Source organism: Zosterops lateralis (genome assembly GCF_965231275.1).
Source record: "Zosterops lateralis genome assembly, chromosome: 4".
Classification (NCBI taxonomy): Eukaryota; Metazoa; Chordata; class Aves; order Passeriformes; family Zosteropidae; genus Zosterops; species Zosterops lateralis.
This window is the reverse complement of record NC_139765.1, coordinates 4,428,693-4,450,516: the sequence shown is the minus strand read 5'-3', so window position 1 is coordinate 4,450,516 and position 21,824 is coordinate 4,428,693. Positions and strand designations below refer to the sequence as shown.

General features: G+C 41.3%; 2 protein-coding genes across 2 annotated transcripts in view; both read left to right on the top strand.

Annotated features, from left to right (window-relative positions):
• VWF (von Willebrand factor) overlaps nt 1–6,739 on the top strand; it is a 112,947-nt gene extending 106,208 nt beyond the window's left edge. The window contains exons 48-52 of the mRNA XM_083860020.1: nt 87–185; nt 1,605–1,733; nt 1,986–2,025; nt 4,830–4,927; nt 6,401–6,739. Of these exons, the coding sequence (XP_083716146.1) occupies nt 87–185; nt 1,605–1,733; nt 1,986–2,025; nt 4,830–4,927; nt 6,401–6,589 (555 nt within the window). The 3' untranslated portion in view covers nt 6,590–6,739. The remainder of the gene's footprint in view (nt 1–86; nt 186–1,604; nt 1,734–1,985; nt 2,026–4,829; nt 4,928–6,400) is intronic.
• Nucleotides 6,740–16,915: 10,176 nt separating this feature from the next.
• Nucleotides 16,916–21,824, top strand: part of ANO2 (anoctamin 2) — a gene marked incomplete at both ends in the record, with an annotated part of 139,386 nt that continues 134,477 nt past the window's right edge. Inside the window, 2 exons of the mRNA XM_083860118.1 lie at nt 16,916–16,945; nt 18,443–18,853. Of these exons, the coding sequence (XP_083716244.1) occupies nt 16,916–16,945; nt 18,443–18,853 (441 nt within the window). The remainder of the gene's footprint in view (nt 16,946–18,442; nt 18,854–21,824) is intronic.

Sequence of the window (21,824 nt, the reverse complement as noted above, 5' to 3'; positions counted from 1 at the left end):
TGAATATTTTTTTAATAATCTTAAAATAAATATAGGATGCATGATTAAAACAAAATAAACCCAGATAAATGTCCTTCACTTTCTAGAACTACAGAAGGCAGGAAATCCCTGGTTCCTGCTGTGGAAAGTGTGTGCCAACTTCTTGTAGCATCAGGCTGAGAGATGGAAGGGTTCAATATCTTCAGGTAAGTTTTAAGCACTCTCTTTTATTTATGAGTAAATGTAAATGTATCAACTTTGGTTGAATCCCAGGGAAGGTCATTTTTCTTCTTTTTGATTTGGTAGCATGGTATTACCAGTGTTTTTTGTGTCTCAGAATAATTGATCAAGGTAGTTAATTTGTTTGTAAATGAAAAAATAGGATATTTCATACCACAGTACAAAATTCTAAAGGGGTATTCTAGATTCAGGAATGTTATCAAGGAACTTTAACTGGAAAATGACCTCAAACAGATATTTGGAGGAAATAAAACCCTTCATTTTAGATGTGAAATAGTTAAGTTGAAAATGTGAATTTTGAGAAACTTCTCCAGCACAGAATCACAGAATGGATTGGGTTGGAAGGGACCTTAAAGATCATCTTGTCCCAATTCCCTGCCATGGGCAGGGACACCTTCCGGCAGAGCAGATTGCTCAGAGCTCCATCCAGCCTGGCCTTTAATGCATGATATGTTCTTAAACAGGAATGGATATTTTTCTGGTTAAACCCCATGCTCTGTCACAAGAGACAGCATCTAAAGTTTTCTTTTATTCCATTCCTGTGAGAAGTCTTAGATGGGGAGAGTTTGGGAAGAGCCACGAAGCTGGGGAAGGGTCTGGAGCATCAGGAGCAGCTGTGGGGGCTCAGCCTGGAGAAAAGGAGGCTCAGGAGGACCTTGTGGCTCTGCACAACTCCCTGACAGGAGGGGACAGCCAGGGAGGTCGGGCTCTGCTCCCAGGGAACAGGGACAGGACAAGAAAAAAGAGTCTTGAGTTGCACCAGGGGAGATTAAGATTGGATATTATTTTTTTTTCACTGTAAGAATTGTCCAGCTTTGGCACAGGCTGCCCGGGGCAGTGATTGAACCACCAGCCTTGGAGAGATTTTAAAAATGTGTGGATGGGCTCTTAGAGATGTGGTTTTGTGGTGGACTTGGTTGGCAGTGGGAGATTAATGGCTGGACTTGTTCTTAAGGGTTTACTCCAACCTAAATGATTTGGTGTAGGGATGGGGATGTGGTTTTATATATAATTTCTAAAGAAGTTTCCAACTCATCCAGAAGGTAAATAATTGTCTATATGTCTCTTTAAAAGACAGATCATAGGGAAGACCCCCAGATGTCTCACTTAGAGAAGTTTTTTTCCTAAGTTAATGGAAATTTCTTCCCTGTTAAATGCTAAAAAAGGTCAGGTTAGGGTAGTCTGGGCAGAGCCGTGATCAATATGGCCATGGAATTAAACAGAAGATAACGACTTTGTTGACAAACAATGCTGTTTACTAAAGATTTCCATGTTTTTTAAATGTCACCACCATGTACTTTAAGACTTCAGCAAAATAATATCCTTAAAACTTCCTGTCCCCCGTTGTTTTCTGTGTAAAGCTAACAGCCCTTCCATCTTTCCAGGCAAATGCATCCCTTCAGGATGGCTGTGACAGTCACTCCTGTAGAGTAAATGAGAGAGGGGAATTTATCTGGGAAAGGAGAATCACTGGATGTCCTCCATTTGATGCCAGAAGATGCTTGGCTGAAGGAGTAAGTGCTGAAATGAGTCCTGTTTCCAGGTTTCCTGTTGAAAATTTTCATGTCATGTTTCTGCTTCCTTCTGTGTGCTGGGGTGGGAAACCCCACCCCTCTCCCAACACCTTGGCTAAACTGAATTTGAAAAGATGTAGGTTTTCTCTGTTTTAAAATATAAGCTGGCTTTTTGTGGAACTGTGCTAATTGCTGACCATAATTCTCTTAAATTTTGAGTTCTCTCTTTTTTTTTTTTTTTAATCATTTTAGGGCAGAATTGCAAAAATTGGCAACACTTGCTGTGACACATGTAAGTAAATAATCCAGAAATCTTGTATGGAGAAGGGCAGAGTATGTAAGTACCTACATTTTCCATAATATAGAGTGTAATAAGACAGAGCTTAGCAATGTGGTTATAATAAACTGTCACAGAAACCCACCCTCTGAATGGGATGCTGCTGTCATGTTTTATCATCTAGAACACGTGTTTTGACAGTATTCCCAGGTGCTTAGAAAGAAATAGATCCCCTCCACATTTTATGTAGATGTTAATTATGAATGTTTTATTTTATTGTTCATCTGGTGATAACAGGAACAGTCCTGCACAGACAGCCTGGCGAGTCACGTAACCTGATACTACTGAATATGTGAGGAAAACACTTCATGAATAATCAATCAACTTAAAATTAATTAATCAAAAAAAGCCCAACCCTGGTGGCATTAATGTTTTTAATGACATATTAACTAAAAATAGCAGGGGGAATGCATTCCTATAGAAAAGCTTGATTGCTTCTTAAATTTGCCAGTTTAGGGGTCAATCCTGCAACTCTTAATTTCATGCATCTTTGTGTGGATAATCCAAATGTCAGTCAGGCTGTGAGAGTAGGAAGGGTTTGCTTACATAAGGAAGGGTTGCAAGGTTGGGTTCTCATTTCTAAAATGAATCTCTGATGCACTTGTGAGCAGATAACCTCTCAGTTTTCTCCTCTATAAGTAAAAATAATACTGTATTATATATAAAAGTAAAAAAAGACAGCAAAGGATTGAAATTATCTTTTAAGGCCAGACTATCAACATCTTGTCTGTGTCATGTCTTTTAATTTTCTAATTTTTGCTATGCATGTGCTCATAAATAAAAGATGGCCAGCATAGCAGCCCATCACCACACTGGCACAGGAGCTGCTGCAATAATACCCCTGATGAAGGATGGTAACTCTTTAAGAGTTTGCAGCCTTTGCTGTCTGGATAATCACTGAGCTCTGGATTGAGAGACAGAAGTCAGAAAGCTATTGAGAGACTGTCATCAAATGGATCAAACTGGTAATTTGGTTAAGGGAGCTTTAATCTACCAGGCTACAAGTAAGGAATACTCAAAATTATTTATTAACAAAAACAGATTTTGAGATTTAAAAAGACAGGGTGGTGGGCAGGCTCTACTAATTGCAAGTGCCAATCACTGTAATCAAGGAAAAAATAGTTCCAAATGAGCACAAATCTGTGAATAGGTTTATTTGATAGAGTAATTTAAAAGCAATACCTCCCTACAGCAGCAAAGGCAAATTGATCTAAGTGATGTACTGCATGCCTAAAACCTCCATTATTGATTGGACCTTCAAATCCTTATTTCCAATGATGTTTTGCCTGGATGTAGCTCAGTTTTTCATAGACATAGATTACATTGTCTTCCAAGGTCTTGAAAGGGTCTGTCTGTTAGATGTCTCTGTGCCATAAAGAACTGGGCAAAGAATTTTTTCCCTCAAGTCCAGGCTGATGCTTTTGGCTCAGCAGAGTCTTACAAGTCCTTGGGCAAAGGAGTTGGTTGAGGAGCTGATTTCTCTTTCTATGTTATGCCTTCACAACCAGACGTTTTTAGTGTCTGAAGGAACTGTTCCAGCTTTTATGTTTGTGGGGGCACACAAGTGAACAGGTCTTATTTTCTCATGAGATTTTTGTGGTATTAGCCATAGGATAATTGGCAGAGAATAATCTTTATTTTCCCACTTTAAAAAAAAAAAAAAATGAGTCTCTGCTTCTCACCTCTTTTTTCTATTGATGTCAATCTCGTGTCTTGTTAAGTTACAAGCACTTGCCTTTGCAGAGGAGTCAACAAAAAAGTAAAAAAGAGGTAAAGTAACTAGAGAATAAGTTGGTAAGTCAGGATAAAAAAAGGGATGAAGCTGTGTTGAGGCTGATGACTTTTCTTTTTTTTGTGCCTTTTAACTGTGTGAACACAACTGTCCTTTCAGGTGGACAATTTTTTTAAAAGAGAAATCATTAAAAGAGGGCATTTCCAGCCCTGAAACCAGAAATGAGCTGCATTTTTTTAAAATGAAATTTAAGATTTTAGCAAGGCACAGAGTCAATTTGGTACCAACATTCCCATGGAAAGCTGTGTTTGCTGGTAGGAAGATGGATACCTTTCTCTTTCCCGTCTGTATGTACTTAGTTGTGCAGTTGTCCTGCTGAATTCCTTCAACTTTCTGAAATGCTTTTTTGCAGTACCTAAAAATCAGTCCAATATTCTGTTAAACACAGAAATTTCATTGGTTAGCTAGAAACAGGTGTGAGTAGGAGCCTGTCCTTTCACAGAGATATAAAACTCTAGTAACATTACACAGAGCTGCTGTTGTCTGTGCACAAAATACCCACTGAAAAAAGCATTGGCTCCTTCACCAGTCTTTAGGTGCAGACCAAAACACGCAAGAGTTCAGAAGAAAATACTCTGGATTAGTTTAAATTTGAGCATATTAATAATGAGGCTCTCTTTGAAAGTGGGGGAACAGAGTCCCTGTTGGTACCAGAGTTAACAGGAGAGTTGTCTAAGACCAGGGAAGAGGCTGGTGTTAGATGGCCAAGGTGACTTTAAAGCAAAGCAGTCGGTTGAAAAGAAACATGAGGGAAATCCTTCTCTAGTGGAATTTTAGGGCTGTAGTGTGAAATAGTCACACATCTCTCAATGAGCTACTCTAAGGAGACACACCCAGCTAGAGATTTTACCAGGAATAACATTTCACTGACAGCAATTTCAGGAGTAAAGGGAAGTGAGTTACAAAAAGCAATTGTCAGCAGTGTCAAACACTTTTTTTCTTTTTCTTTTTTTTTTTTACTTGACAGGTGTGGAGGTGGAATGTCATCCAGTAAGTACCAGACTGCAGTATGGCAATATCAATGGATGTGTGGCTGAAAAGGAGGTGCCTATTTCTCATTGTGAGGTAAATAAAAAAAAATCAACCCCCCACTCTGCTCCAAGACTTCCTGTTTTTCTTTCCCCAAAGGAAACCTTTTCCTCCACCATGGTTTGACTTCAGTTAATTGATTAAATCACTTCTCATTGATTCACTTGGTGTTAACTGCACTGGCACTTCTTTCCTGAAGTAATTTAATGATGTTGAATTTTCCCTGGTCAAACCAGCATGAAAAAAGGCATGTGTTAGACACAAAGGCTTTGTCCATCCCACTCTCTTGCTTTCATCAGAAATTAATGACTCTGAAGTAGTTCTGTTAGGACTTTCTACATAAAGAGGGGAAAAAAGGAATTTTTTCTACAAAACAAACAAAAAATGGAATACTTATCTTCACATTTGTGAAGCTGATTTTCAGCTCTGAGTCTGTAGTTAAGCACCAAGCCTCTGGGTTGACTGGGGGCATTTAAATAGGTATTTAGATAAATGACACTTTAAAGGACCTTTAAAACCTGAGTGCCAAGATTTGACTTGCGTGTCCTATAAGCTCTGGGATTCCTCCATTAGCCTTGGCACCAAGCTGTTGTGTTCTACGTGTCTCGTGTCTTCCATAATCAGATTAAAAGTTTAATTTCCAGCCCATGGTTGCTTACGCCTTATATGGCAACTTCCTGTTAAAACAGGAAGTCAACTTCCTATTAACTTTCCTTCTGGGTGTTTGCATCTCTGCTTTTTCTAAGGTAACTGAACCTCATACAAGGATTTTAACCAATCCTTGTGTACAATCCAATTTATGGCATAACTAATAATTCTTGACCTCTTGTCCTGTCTACAATGTCCTCAGCCATAAAGTCACGAGTGTAGATGTTTATCCTGCAGAAGTCCAGAGTTTATTTTGGGAATAAATAGTATTAAGTACATTTTTTCTAAAGTCCTCCCTGATAATGATAGGATATTTTAATTTAATTAGACTGGGAAATAAGAGCACAAAGCCACCAAAGGAAATAGACTCTGACAGAGTGTTATGTACTTGTTTTTACATCATGAAGGCTTATGGCTACAGGCACTGACAGCTTGCTCTAAATTAGTTAAGTGGCCAGACAAGCAGAACAAGAAAAAATAGCACCAGCAGGGCAACAGTGGGTGTGTGGGTTGCATCATTTGGGCTAAAGCGCTTTGTGAATACGTGATAACCACGTTTGCTCAGAAGCCAGCACCACAGCTCTGGACATCCTTGTGAGTTTTTTAAATTCCCAGCTTTTTTTTTTCTGTGTGTGTGAGCAGTTTCTTCACCTCTCCTTTGCTCTGCTTCTGCTTGTAAGAAGTTACTCTTTGAACAGCACCTCATGGTCTAGAGTCAGGCACCTGTTTCTGAGTTCATGTTTTGCAGCAGAGCACAGAAGCTGGAGAAACTCACCCATGGATATTTTAAAGGGGAAGAACCAGGATTCTGAGTGCAACGAGGCTCTGTTCAAACTTCAGCTCTCTTCTTTCCCCATTTAGGGCAAGTGCAGAAGCACCACCAAGTACTCTGCTCAGACAGGGCAGTGGGAAGATCTCTGCAACTGCTGCACGGCCACTCAGACCACGACGGTGACGATCCCGCTGCGGTGTCCCAACGGCACCGTGGTGCAGCACTACATCCCCTCTGCCTCCCTCTGTGAGTGCCGGGCTCGCAACTGCACACCCTGAACAGTGCCCACGAGCCCAGCTGCTTAAATCTGAAGCTTTATGATGGAGGAACTTCACAGTGCAAGCCTTGTTTTCTCTGTATGCTGCCTTATCTGTTAGAATCCTGAATAAATGTATAGGCACAGCAAATAATAAAGCTTACCAGCACAACAGAACACAGCCTGGTTTGTCTTGTGGTGCATTGTAGGAGAGAGATTCCCTTCATTTCTCTGGGGACATTAATCCACATTGTTGAAAAAAACCCCAAGAAACAGCTATAAATAAATCATGCTTGGAAGCATTTGCTTATACTTTAAGAACATTTCCCAAATCATTTAGTATTTTCTGCAGAGACATTAAGACTTTCATTCCCCACTTCAGTCCTTAGTGACACACTGTGGACTTACAATTTTTTGCTCTTTTTCCTCCCATTCTTTTCAGGAAGTACAGTAGTTATGGAGTAAGGCCTCAGAGTAAGAGTAGGATATTCCTGGTACACAAACAATACTTGTGGCTTAGACAACCAAATATTTTCCTACAGTGCATATACATGTTTCTCCTGAAGCTGAATGCAAAGAAACTGTGTGTTGAGGACAGATTATGTAAATTGTGCAAGTCCTCAGGACTTGTGTACAGGATTAAGGGCGGCTCTTACTTCAGCCCTTGCCCAGACCAGCCCAAGGAGAAAGCTCAGTGGTTATATCCCTTATTTCCAGGTGCCCAAAATTCACCTGTTGCATTTGTTCCAAAAGTTGGAATTAATCGAGATGCAGAATTTGCAGTGGCAGGTTTAATTTAGTTACTACTGCAAGGCATATATTTACAAGGAATTAAATTCTACTTTGTCTAGTTGGGCCTTGGAACACAAATGATTTTCTAGAGTGTTGTTGGTCCTGGAGGAATCTTGTGTCAGTGAAGCAGTTTTACTGGGAAGTAGTAATTTTTCAAAAGTATGAGAGGGAGGACTGTTATTTCCATGTGTCTTTTTAAAAGACAAGAATTATTTAAGCTTCTTGTTTAACTAACAGCTTAAAAATAATGAATTGCACTGTGACATGATTAAATGGGTCAAAGCATCTCCCCATCTGCAAGGAAGGCTCCCTTTGAGAACAAACAAAACCTCCTGTGCTTCCAACTAAAGGTAAGTTGTATTCCTTTCTTAGAGGAACCAGGCAGATCCCTGCTGCTTCTCTCTTGCCAGTCAGCTGTGGATTCAACAGGGCTGAATTGTGAGCCCTTTTAGCTTTTTTTGTTCTTTTAAGACATCCTTTTGTTGCTGCACAGTGGTAGAAGTGCAGGCCTTCCATGCATCTGTGTCTTCTGCTATAGGCCACAATAACACCAGAGAGAGAAAACATTTTTAGTTGGCATCAGCCCCACTTGCTGCAGTAGATCTGTTGCCAGTTCACCTCCACCCTCACACCAGTTCCTTCCTGTTGTTGCCTCTAGATATTAACTCCTTGACAGATGGATTTAGGTCACCAATTAGTCAACGTTCATCTGAAGCTGAAGATCAGCAATTCCTGGAATAGCAACCTGCAACATCAGAGAGTAGAGAGAAGAGATGGATTGGGAGTAAAAGGCAAATGTCATCCTCTTCCACGTGCCATGGCTGGGATGTCCCTTTGCTTCAACCTGTGCCCTCACCCAGACTGACCCTGCTTAGCTTGTGAAAGCTGATGGGAGGGATTGCAGCCCAAGGCTTTGTGGCTGCAGACAGCTCTAATTAGATAATTAATTGTTTGAGTCAGTGCAATGCATCCCATAAGAAGAGCACTTACTGGCTTTACTTACAGCAGGGAGTTCTGGGGACTTTGGTGTGGTCTAGGTGTTGTTACTCAGGCCTGGCTACCACCTGTGTATTTCAAGCCCCTGTCATGAGCGAGGCCAGAAGGATCTTTCTTGAAAGTCCTGTTGTAGAAACAGACTGGCAGGAAAGAAAAAGCAGAAGGGAATATTATATCATCTCCTTTAACAGGTTGAGGAGATAAATATGTTTTTGACTTTAACTTGCTGGCATGAGAATCAAGGTTTTTCAGGCAGCCTGCCCCAAAAGAGCTGTCTGTCTTTTGCCGAAGGACCCAGTGGGCTCAGACCTGCTCTGTGCATGTTTCATTGCCTTTCACACAGGCCACAGGCAGCTGCAATTACTGCAATTCCAATACTGTCAGCAGCATTCCTCCCTGGCAGGAGTGAAGAGCACAGTCCTGCCTGCAATCAAGTGTGCCAGCACATCGCACATCTGTCTGCTCCATTGGCATTCTCCAGCAGAAACCAGGCTTTGAGGAATGTTGTTTTTCCCAAGTCATACATACTGTTTGTGAGCCTTGATGAGTTTGAACTACCTTGGTCTTTACCTTTCCACCAATGATTAGGAGCACATCCCACCAATTCAGAACACCAGCTGGATTGTTGAGTGCGCCACAGGATAGATTTACAGGAATTCTGAATGGATTTGGGAAGGAGTCTTATATAACTCCTCAATAATTCAAAACATCTAATCTCTCTGCTAAATTTACAGACTTGCAAGCACCACTCCTCTACAGCAAGTGAAACACAATCAGGTATATTGGTATTATTTGTCACAGCTCTGCATTATCAATTAACACCATACCCTGGTACCTCGGGAAGGACAGTGATGCCAAGATATGATTTTTCTCCATTGGAAAAATCTTGAATATAGACTACTTCCATTCTAAACAGCTGGATATTGCTTCTTCTCATATTGCTATGTATATTATTTATTACCTGAGCTAAGTGTATTACCTGTAACACACCCATCCTTATGGCTTATAGAAGCTGGTAATTGGAAACTGTGCAGGCAGAGCTATAAGTCCACAGGGATCCCAGCAGGACCTGGCTCTACATTCCCATACTATTCCAGAATTAGCCAGGATTTGCCTTTCTGGTTTTAAGCTTAGTTGGAGCAGCATAGATTGTGGATGGAAAATAACAAAAGTTTCAGAAAGATTAGATTTCCCTCTCTGTGAGATAGGTGTAGAAAGCAGGAGATTTGTTCCCTATTGAGGAAACAGATTGTTTTTAAAACTTCTGAAAGAAGTTCTGAGAGTAGCCTAAGACACCAGCAGGGTAAAAAAGACAACTTATTTGATATCTGTTGATGTATTGGTTAGAAGATAAGAAATGCCATCTCAAAGTAGGGACCAACAAGGGTGTGGTGATTTAATACATTTAAAACCCCATATAAATTTCTTAGTCTTGCTGAGAAAATTTTACATCACCCAGTTCAAGTTCAGGCATTGAATAAATCCATTTCTCCCTGTCACACTAGAGAAACGGTCCTAGTGTCATAAATAGGCTAAAAGAAGAAAAAGATTTGGGCTCAAATTAGTTACATCTCCCTCCAGTTATCATTAGCAAATAAGAGTCCTTTCTCAGATAGCATTGGTTGTCAGCAATTTTTCTTCCCTATACATTGCTTAAATTGCAAGGTTGAAGGCTAAGCAGGATCCATCACCTGTTCTGATTAGACAGTTGATTACAAGATAATCCCCTGAATATTTCATGCAGGAATGACAGGGCATCCAGGCACTGAGGTAACTTGAGTACTTGAAACAGAGCCTTATAAAAAGCTTTTTGCACTTACCTCCTACCTGGAAACACTGTGAAGCTTTGTAGATATAAAGACCCTCTTCCCCATATAAACCAGCTCCAAGACAATCTGATCCTCGAATGCCGGTTCTTTGGACAGAGCTGGCTCTGCTGTAGAGCCCTGGTTCTGCATTAGCCTTTTTCCTTCCTCTCCACTGCCTTCTGGACAAAATATGCTTGTTGTTACCTTGCTTCTTGAGGTGTTATGGAGCCTGAAGACAAGGTGCTGAATTCCAGCGGAGAATTGCCATGGACTCTCAGGTCATGGGAGTTTTGTCTTTCTCCCTCTCTTCCCTCCATGATGGTAATCACCAAACCAGAAGGTCTCGCTAATTAGCTTCAGTTTGTGGTTTGCTTAAAGCAGGATCAAGGCAGGATGGAAATAGCTGCTCATGCTGTTCCCTCCTTAAGCCAGTGAAGAAGTAGATTGTGCACAGCATAGCCCCACATCCTATTTTAGCACTGACGCAACTTCTAGCCAGACCTCCAGGCAACATGGAAACACACATGCCCGGTAAGTTTATTCTCTGTTTCATTCTTATTGCTGCCTATGGAGTGGGATAGATGAGAACAGGGTGGAGAACAAAGAAAGGAATACCTTGGAAGGACTTCTCTGTCTTCTTTTAGGACACAAAAAAAAAAAAAAAAAAAAAAAAAAAAAAAAAAAAAAAAAAAAGAAAAGAGAAATCTTTGGCCCAGTTACATATAGAGAGCTCAGAGATAAAACATGAAAAGTTCATTTCTCCTGAAGCTTCAGAAGTGCAGCTGTGGGTCAGTGTTGTGATCCATGTGGAAAAGACAATCACTAGGCAAATGTCTTCTGCTGTTTCCACCTGCATTTTTCTTATTGCAGTGCAACAGTGGGGAGTAAACAATATCTTTTTCCAGGGGAAAATGGGCAGCCCTGAGCTCTCAGTTCCCATACAAAAGGAGCAAATCTGCTCAGTGTATAATATCTTTGTGCTGGAGGTCCCAATGTACAACTTTAGAATAACTTTCAGTGCTGATGTTGAGTCATTGTACTTTTGCTGTCACAGTCAAAAGCTCTGTGGTTGTTTTCATGTTATCTCATTGTTTCTGGGGCTGTAACTCTGTGGAGAACTTCAAACTCCTTATTTGAATAATGGAAGAATCGAATTTGACCATTGAATTTTAGCTATCTGGTATTTCTCTCTTTAGAATGGTTCAAGAACTATTTGGGTGTTTAGTCCGCTGCTGCTTAAATGCTTATATTAAATCAGTTCCATAACTAAACTCAGAATTTGATGGTTCTCTTTATAAAGAGTATCTCTTCTTTAATCATATTCTGGAGATAGGAAGGCAAAGGATATCTGTGTTATGTATGGTCAAATATAAAGGAATACAGGTGAGATACTGAGTCCTACTTAAGAGAATGTCCTGCTGGGGATGTCCTGGAGGCTCAGGACATTTCAAACTGAGTGTTGGCATGAGGTTCAGACAGAGAGATGCATCCAGGCTATCCAAGGCATTAGTCAGGATTTGTTGTTTTGCCCTTTCCACCTTCAGTCTGAGGTGCTGTGTGAGCCCTGAACACACAGGCTGTAAATTAGATGGCATTAGAGACAACCCAAACAGCCTTGTCTGTCTTTAATTCCTATGATTCTTGAAAGGCACTGAAGTGGTGGTTTTGAGGACACAGTGGAAAAAGTCATATTTTGCTGTAGTTGTGTTGAATTGTTGGAGATGTGCACAAGAAGTAATTTTGGCATGAGCTGTACTCTTTTATCTACATTATACAGCCATGTCTGTAACTTTACAAACTCCCCCCTCTTGTTGGGTTTTGGGTTTTTTTTCTTTGGTTTTGGTTTGGTTTTTTTTTTTTTTTTTTTTTAATTCTACTCTACATGTAAAAATTACAGAAAGAACCTAATTTTTCTGACATAAGCATATATCAGGACTAACAGTGAAGGACATGACATAGAAAAAGGGTACTAAAAGGACTCAAAAAAGATAGATCAGCAATAAATACTAAATCTAGTGCAGTAACGTTAAATCTTGCACACTCTGGTCCATAGATTATTTCCTATAGAAATAATTTTAGCTAAGGGACTGGATGGGAGAGTGCAGAAATAGGAGGATTTGGTGAGCTGTGTTAGTTTGGAGTTCACAGAAGAGATATAGCCCCCTGTATTAAATCAGCAACTCTGGGTGTGCATATTCAGAGCTGAGAAGTCATTATTTACTGAGAACCTAAAGAGTACATGTATAGCCATGCTACATCTTTTCATATATATATATATGAAAAAAATATATAAAACAAATAAATAAATATATAAACCCACACACATATATAAATACATATAATTTTTTTTCCTTTCAAAAAAGATATGTTTGAGTAAAGCTACAAGTATGTTCAAGTAGGGTTTTTCATCCTTACTTGGGGGTTGGAGTTTGCTAAGCAATACTCCTAAAGTGCAGATGTTTTGAACAGCCTTGCAGAGGAGGACCCTTCTAACTGTGGTGTCTTTCAGAAATGCAAATCCTTTCTGATGCTTCACTGGAAAGAGAGAAAGACAAATGAAAGCAGTTCCCTGTCTGTGCCCTGGATGACCAAACCACTTACAGTGTATTCTGCAAGTAGCTGTGCTGAGATAATCTGATCATCTGGACCACTCAGCTCAGTTAATTGGCTGTTACTCAGTATTTAATACACAGCTCCTAATTAGGCAGACTCCTTTACTGCTCCTTCACAAGCAGTGTGGTCCTTTAACACACTCCCTCAGTCCTTCCTTCCCCTTTTGGCAGTCTGTGCAACTTCTTCATGGTGGCACTTTGGACAAGGACCTGGGGACACAAACAGTGAGGTCTATTGCTGGATATATGGCCAACCTTTAGGTTTGCAAAAAGCTGAGGCAAAGGAGTGCAGAGAGGCTGAGTGAGCAGGTGGTGACTGGCTGTGAATTTGCACTGGAACTGGAGCTGGTCACTGATCTCTGTCCTAGAGGTATCTTTGTCCTTGGAAGCCATTTACAACTTGATAGGATTTAACTGGAGGGATGGCTCCCCAGCTATTTTTGTAGAATGAGTGTAGTTCTTGAAAGTTTGTTTTTCAAGTTCAATTCAAGATTCATTGTACTGCTGTTCTCTGGAGATACATATATAACCCATATATATGTGTGTGTAAATATACACCAAAGCTATGCATGTGTGCATATTTAAATTTTTTACATATATTCACATACACACAGAGTTTTTTTTCCTATCAATACTTATTCCTCCAGAATATTTACAGAATGAGAACATGTAAGGCCAGATGTCATAAAGGCTTACAGGGTGGAATGAGGTCAGGCTGCATCTGAAGCAGAAGCCCCTGAGACGCTGCTGTACCATAGGCAAGAACTGTCAAATGTAGAATGCATTCAAAACAAAACATTTTGCTTCAATCAGTCTAATTTGGGAAGATGAAAAGCTTTTGAGAGAACATGAGTCTTCCAGATATAGATACGGCAATTGCCTTTCCATCAAAAAACACATTCTGACTAGGGGTCCCTGGCTGCCTCACCAGTTTACCAGTGTTAATCTCAGGTTCGTGACACAGTTTCTGGAGGTTTGGAAGCATAATGGAAATGAAATCATGTTATTATAAATGAACTGCAGCTTTTTTCCTAGGCCTAGTTAAAAGGACTGGAAAGAAAAAGAGGTCTTTAATTGACTGTGTAAAAGTCTTGTGAGATATCCCAGACTCAGTCTGAAAATACTGGAGAAACATTGTGTGTGGCCTTTGGGAATGAAACCTTCACTTATTAATTATTTTCCTCGGAGTTTCCCTTGTGGCATCATTATGTGCTTCATTAAAGTGCACCAAGCACGAGTCTTCTTGGGAGATCAGACAGGGAAGAGTGGTGAGTCAGTCTGCTGGACTGTTCAAGTGCTGCTGGACCCTAATCTGCTATTGATAGGAAACATAAGAATTACCATAACATTTAGAGGTCAGACCCTCTCCTCCAAATATTTTCTTCTTTAGCATTCCACTGTCTCCTCTCTCAGAACATGGTGGTGGGGAAGCAGTTTAAGCCTGAATATATCTGAATATAGGGGATTGAAGGGGCTCAGCTAAATGAGGGGGAAATTCAAACCTCCAGATTTTAGCAGTACACAATGGATGTGGTATGTCCCTAGATAGATGGGAGCTGTGGGAGTTATTTCTTCTTCCTGGAGGAAGAAAAGTCCTGACTAGACAGAGGCAGTGGTGCTTTGTCTCTGTACTGGTGATGGTGCTGAGCATGTGGGCAGATGTGTACAGGATGTCTTCTCCTGGGTATAAAACACTAATGCTGGAAGGTCGAAAGCATAGTTTTTCCCTCACAATAAGAGCTTCTCCAAGACAATGGGAGTATGGATCAGTCAACCCTGCTTCAGCTGTAGCACCACTAGAGGGGGAAAGAGTATGAAACATCTGTGTGTCAAAACAGTTTCTGTATCCACTGGTTTTTATCAGCATTTTTCACTGTGCAACTGCCTGTGTGGAATTGACCTGTTGGAGTGAAGAGGCCTCCAAGAGGATCAGAGGGATGGAGCAGCTCTGCTGGGAGGAAAGGCTGAGGGAATTGGGATTGTTCAGCCTGGAGAGGAGAAGGCTTTGGGCTGACCTCATTGTGGCCTTGCAGTGCCTGAAGGGAACCCACAGGAAAGATGGAGAGAGACTCTTGACAAGGGCCTGGAGTGACAGGACAAGGGGCAATGGCTTCACACTGACAGAGAGCAGGGTTAGATTGGATATTGGGAAGAAATTGTTCCCTGTGAGGATGGGGAGGCCCTGGCACAGGTTTCCCAGAGAAGCTGTGGCTGCCCCATCCCTGGAAGTGTCCCAGGCCAGGCTGGATGGGGCTCTGAGCAACCTGGGACAGTGGAAGGTGTCCCTGCCCATGGCAGTGGGGATAGAAATGAGCTGATCTTTCAAGTCTCTTCCAATCCAGTATATTGTGTGATTTTGTGATGATTTCCATCCCCTCCATCCCCTCCATTATTCCGCACTGTGACCACGTAATTTGTCAAACACAAGACACGAGGAGCATGTCTAGAAATTTCAGACATTAGCCCCTGAGACCAGAATATGTAGGTATAATCTTAGATATACTTCAGTAGCATTTCACATGTGTAAAGAGTTCTTTATGGAGAATGACCACGATCCACAAGACTGTACCTCTGCCTGATGCCACTGGATCTGTTCACATCCAGTGAATGAATAAAATTGAATAGTGTCTACTGATGGCAGTATTTCCCATTCCATTAGGGAACCACCTGAATAAAACCTACTTTATGTACTTATATCTCCTTCTCAGACTTTGCTCTACCCTCCTCCCACCCAACCCTCAATGGACGGAAGACAGCAAAATCAGCAAGAGACTCTTTTTCAGCCTACAACAGCAAATACCTCACTGTTCCTCAGAATCGAACTTCCTGTCACAGAAGTGGGAACAATGGAGCCCTTGAAGCATCAGTGGTGTCCTACAGATGTTCTGTAAGTAGGGTTTCATGTTCATTGACCTACTCCAAGTGTATTTGGGATTATGAAGAGGCTTGAAGCAAGGTGAGAAAGGCAGGGTGCACTTTCCTGTGTGTAGGTTAAATCAGAACAGGGAGAAGAATCTTTATGAGGAAAGTGATACCACAGCCTCAGGTGGTTCAGTTGTCTCTCTGTGTACAACAAAAATTAATTTCTGCAGTAAACTCACCAAACTTTTCTTAATTTTTTGCTTTAGCCCAAATCCTTCAGAGCAAGAATGGAAGGGGGTTGCTATTACCCCTCATGGCAGAAAACCTCTGCAGGTTGATCACTAAATCAGGTGTGCCTGTGCCAACCCTGAGCCAGCTGTGGCCACGTGATAGTGAGGGCTGGATTGGATTGATTCCCAGTGGAAGTGTGGTGTGGCTCTAGTGTTCAGAGGAGAGCCATCATCAGAGGAGGCACCTTTTGGGATGTATTTGTAATGATATATTTGCTCTCAGACCACTAGAACAAAATCATCATGAAATGCTGATCCTACCTTCCCATTTTCTTATTTCTTGGTGTGATGGCTTTTTGTCTTGGAAACATCAAGAAGCAGTGAAAGCACTGCTAAGCTGGTAATTTAAATAACTGTTTCTGACTTTTACAATGGCTGTGAGAGGGAGGAGAGAAAGATCCTGATGGTTCTTTTTGAAATTGTGACTTTTTGTGTTTCTCCCTAAAAAAGTCTTCTTGTTCCAGGATGTCACATGGTAACGCAAGCAGTGGAAATTTAGGGGCAGGAAATGTCTCTAGTGAAATCTGTGGGAATTCAGATTTGTTTTCTGTGAATTGGGAACCCATAATTATGGGTATTGCAACTTGCTGCTGAGAGTGAGGAAAAGAGTCCACAGAGAGGGAGAGGGAGTCACTGTTGATTCTCTCCATGCCCTGTGTAACTCCAGCAACCCCAAGTGTTGCTATGGTGCCCTCTCAGGTGGCTGGGATGTGGCAGGTGGCTCCACACAGCAACAAAAAGGAAAACCTCAGAGTGGTTTTCACATTCTCCAACCTCCTGCTTCTTGTTGGTGCATCTTGTTTCTGCCCACACTGTCCAGTAAGAGAGGAGATGATGCTCAGAGCTCATCTTCTCTAGAGCCAGCTAATGCATTGCCTTGTGCCAGTGACCTGCTGGTGGTGACATCATTCCTTCTGTGCTGTATAGCCTGAAATCTCTGGGAGGGACACTAGGAATCTGCCACAGGTTTTTCCTCGCTGGGGCAGAGATGGATTCGGAAAGTTTGCATGGGCTGCCCGTGAGTACTACATGAAAATGCATCTAATCAGGAAATGGGGAATTGCAATAAAATGCTGTCTCAGAAGCAATTTTATATTCTGCCAGGATGTAGTGCTGAGTATAATTTTGGATGTGCCTAAAAGGACTGTATATACACTTTAGACATGAAGGGTGTGATAAGTATGATGTTCAGAGCAGATTATTCAGTGGTAATTTTGTGAAAGGATGAAGGATGTAGCATGCATGTAAACCCAAGATTTATTTAGTGATATGATGACTGAAAGCTACTTTGTGGGAAGCTGAATGAAGCAAAACAATGAAAAGCAAGAATCTGGGTGTGTTGATGAATATAATAATATGCACATTTATATAATGCATTCATAAATTTGTGTTGTGTTAACAAACAAGAAAAATGGCATGCAACAAATTATTAACTTTGCATTCAGCACTACCAGCACATGTAAAGAAGGGGAGAAAAATACAGAATGAAACCTTTGAGTGGTATCTGTCAAGATTTTGCTTGTACAGTTACCTATGGGAACCATAAATGTTTGGAATTAGGTTATAAGATGATTACTTTGGATCAGGTTGACCCTTGCTTTTATCTTTTCCCCCCACCATTGGAGGGCTGGTGGCAGTCCAGTGAATAACACTCTAGAGAGCTCTCTGAAGGGGCTTTGCACTGCAGCATTGTGCTGGAAATGCTGGTTGGAAACTGAGTTTGGAAAACTCATGGGCTGCCTTAATGAGTGGGAAGTGCAATGCCTCAGTGCCAGATTTCCAGATGAATGCTGTAGAATTCCCATCCAGGCTGGGGCATGATTGCAGGATTACTGTTAGAGCTGCATCCCAGAAGGGTTCTGAGAGGGAGATGATGAAGCAGGGATGGTCTGAAGGCCTGACTGGGTGCAACATGAGTGACTTGAAGGATTTTAGCCCTTTTGCAGTGTAACTGGTCAGTCACACGTTTCCAAATGTTAAAATGCAAGCAAGCACCACTAGCCATTGATGGGACATATTCTTTCTAATCCCTGATATTTTCCAAAGCGTTTCTTTCCATCCCTGCCTTTCTGGACCTTGAACCACATTAAAGATATTTCTCCTATTCTGGCTAAGATCGATTTCTTGCTTTCCAACAGAGTTTTTGCTTCCCTTCCCTGCCTGCTTTTCTCCACACCACACGGCCTGTAATATGATCGTTATTCTCACTTTTCTGTCTCCTTTCAAACTGTGTGTGTCCTCTCCCCTTGGTCTGTGCACGTGCAGAACAAGGTGACAGAGTTGGGATGTGCCTCTGTACCTGCTCTTCCATACGGATCCCATGTGTTGGGATAAACTAAACTATATTTAATTTATGGTCAGAGGAGGAATGAAGTGAGACTTGTGTGCAAAATTAGTATTTGTAGGTCATACCTGGAATCTTCGTGGCTTCGTGTGCTTATGTGGAGATAGACCCCCCCACCAACTTGGGCTTTTTGCCTTTCTTCTCTGTGCGACTCCTGTCTTTCTCTTCCAGATTATCAACAACTACGTGGAAGGGACGCAGGGAGCGCTGAGGGACAAGGCCTCCCCGAGTGGCCTGCACTTCAGGGACAGCAAGAGGAAGGTTGACTATGTCTTAGCCTACCACTACCGCCGACGCCTGTCCCGGCGCGAGCCCGGCGCATCCTCCCTGGAGCTGGGGCGCGGATCCGCCTCTGCCGCCCTGGTTTCCAATGGAGGCACTGGGAAGGGCCATGCTGACCCCCAGCAGCAGCAGCAGCAGGATGGTGGTCAGCGTGCCCTGAGGGAGTGGCCGGGGCTGCCGGGGCTGGAGGTGGTGGAGCTCAGCCCGCTGGATGCCCTGGAGGAGGAGAGGCGGCTGCAGCGGGAGGAATATGAACGGAATTTGCTGGAAGCGGGGCTGGAGATCGAGAAGGACCCTGAGGTAAGAGTGGGACACTTGCACATGATACATGGCATCGGTTGTTCCTATGGATAATGTCCACCTTGGATGACCAAAATGCGATGTGAAGCTAAGGAGGAGGCCAGGGTGTTTTTGTGTTGCTTGGTTCTTTCTCAAGACGTGATGGTTGTTGTTATTGAAGGTAGTGTTGAGTAGCAATTTCAATCTTACTTCAGGTGAAAACATATTTCTTTATCTGTATGTTCTCATGGCATGCAGCAGACACACTTTTCTTACAAAAAGGGCCCAACAACTTAAATATTGCTAAAATGAAGAAAGTCTAAAGCAATTTGCTGGAACACTGCTAAGACATTTTTCTATCTCCCCACAATATTTTCAGTGTGACTCTCAGCTTTCTTCTCAGCCATATGTGAGTTTTGTGTCCTTTCTTTATTCCTCCCACAGAATGAGCAGCTCCCGTGCTTTGAAAGGAGAAGATCCCAGCCTATGATGTTTTTATTCTCCCACGTGTGTGACGTTGGAATGACGCTGTGCTCACGTCAGCTGGGAGCTGTGGTTATTTCACTTGGTTATTTCACTTGGTTATTCCTCTTGGCTGTTGCCAGTCAGTCAGTTGAGCACAGGTCTTCCAAATCCCATGTTGTTGCACTGAGCTCTGTGCTATCCCTCAGTACCCCTTTGAACGCCATGGATATTTACATCCAATGAAGGGAAATCCCTGTTGGGTTCTGGTTTTAGGTACTTTGTTGTTCTTGACATCAAATTTGACATATTTAAAGCTCCTTTTTGTACGTGCTAAGAATTTATAGCTCGTGTTGCTTCCACTACAACCAGTCAACACTTCCAAAATGTGGAGCAAATCACAGACTGAATCTGAAAATTTGAGACTGACTGGCTTGGCATAATGTATGCATGTTAAATCACTGGCAGAGGTAGAAAGAAATAGAAAAGTCTTTTGATTCTTAACGTTTTCCTTGCTTAATTTTCTGGGTTGCAGGTGGCTCTGGGTTGTATTTCACTGCACACCCTGGCTGAGCCATCCTTGCACTGAGCAGAAAAAAGTGATCTCAGATCCTCATTCTTTTATGCTGCACACTGGGGTTATGGTTCAGTACAGGACCATCTTACTGCTATGATTTTTATAACCAAATTGCATAAAACCCAGGAGAACAGCTGTTTTTGGAGACCCCTTTAAGTTCTGAATTTCTTCAGAATTCAAAAAAAGTCAAGCAGGAGATTTGGATTTGATTATTTGACTCATTACTTACCCTAAGTCCAGCTGGATACAAATTCTGTTTTGGCCTCCTTCCAAGTGATGACACATGCTCTTAATATACAAAGTGATAAATGATGTCATAAAGTGTTGATCAAAAAACCCCTTTTTGTCACAGCCTCCACTATGAAGAGAAAAAGGCTTTTTTTAAATGAACTGGGAAGTTCACAGGAAATTGTCGATCGGTTATTTTATGGAAAAGAATTAATTGATTTTAAAAATTACAAAAAAGGCTATTCGATCACTTCTCTAACTGTGTATGTGCAGCATCACTCCTGTCCCCCATCCCTCCTCCTTCCTTCCCCAACACACAAACTGTCTGTTCAACAGGAGAAAGCGTTTTCCCTTCCAGAATCTCCTGAGAAACTGAAAGGGACTGGAAGGACTATGTCTTTTTTCTTCCCTGCCCATTACCTGTGGCTTTTACTTCCTCTCCTTTTTCTCACTTCACTGATTTTTTTCTTCTGTTAGTTAACTCTTGTTGGAGCATGCTGAAGGTTCTGCCCATTTTCTTGCTGTGATTTTAATAAAAAATGCTGATTAGGCAAATGTGAAAGGCACAGCTGCCTTTCTATATGGGTTAAAATTGTGTGTTGAGCTGATATGAGAAAAACTTCTGCTTTTAGTCCTGGGGAAAGAAATACATGTCTATAAATTCATTAACTGAGAACAGCCTTAAAGCAGCATTGGTATTTTAGTATAGCACAGTGGACTTTCAACTACTACATTTTCAGGGGGTTTTGCTGAACTGAATGTTTGTTTGGTGGAGATTTTTTTTTGTTGTTGTTGTTTGTTTCAGTGCTAATATAAATTATATAATTATATATATAATAATTATATTTTTAAAATAATGTTATTGGAAGTTGAGATATATTCTCTAATATATAGTCTGGACCAGGTTTTAAGATAAGTCTGGTCTGGCTGCAAAGGTAAATAGTAGAGGGGTTCTACTCTTGCACCCTTGGTTTAGAACAATCCTTGGTTTCTCTGCCTTACGTCATCTTCCTGTGGTTTTACAAGAAAATCCACTAATTTAGAATGATGGAATGTCCTGAATCATGGAATGGTTTGGGTCTACCAACCTCAAAGGACATGGGATTTCTTCTAGAAGTTGCTATTGTAGGCTGAAACATTTTAGACATCAGGAAGTTCTTCTCTAGGAACACAGGATAGAGTTACAGCAATTCAAAAATCTTTATTTCTGCAGCTGTTTTTTTTTTTTGAAAAGTAGGAATTTCCATGATGTTAATATGTTTGCTAACATGTGGCATTATTATATTGTTATGTGTTTGATAACTAGGGGTAAACACCTTTCTCACTTATTTGTCAAATGTGTAGATGAAGAGGACAAGAAAAAAATGAAGATGTATAATTTGTGTGTGGAGGGAGGCACATTGTTGTTTTTGAATTTGTGGAAAATAGGCAAGACTATGCACTGTCTCCATTCACCCAGTTATTATTTGTGAATTAAGGAATTTTTGACTATGTTTTTTACCTCTTAATATTTTTCTATCATTTTTTATTGCTGTCCTCTGGAAAAACTTTAATTTCTCTAAATACAACCTACCTGTTTTATTTTTTTGTTTGTTTTCCTGTTTTTAAACTGATGAGATGATATTTTGCACACCCAAAGTGCACAATGACAGTCTTGGACATGAAGTTGCCCAGGAAGGGCAATAAATACCATGAACATTGCAGGTCTTGTTGTTCTGTTTATTT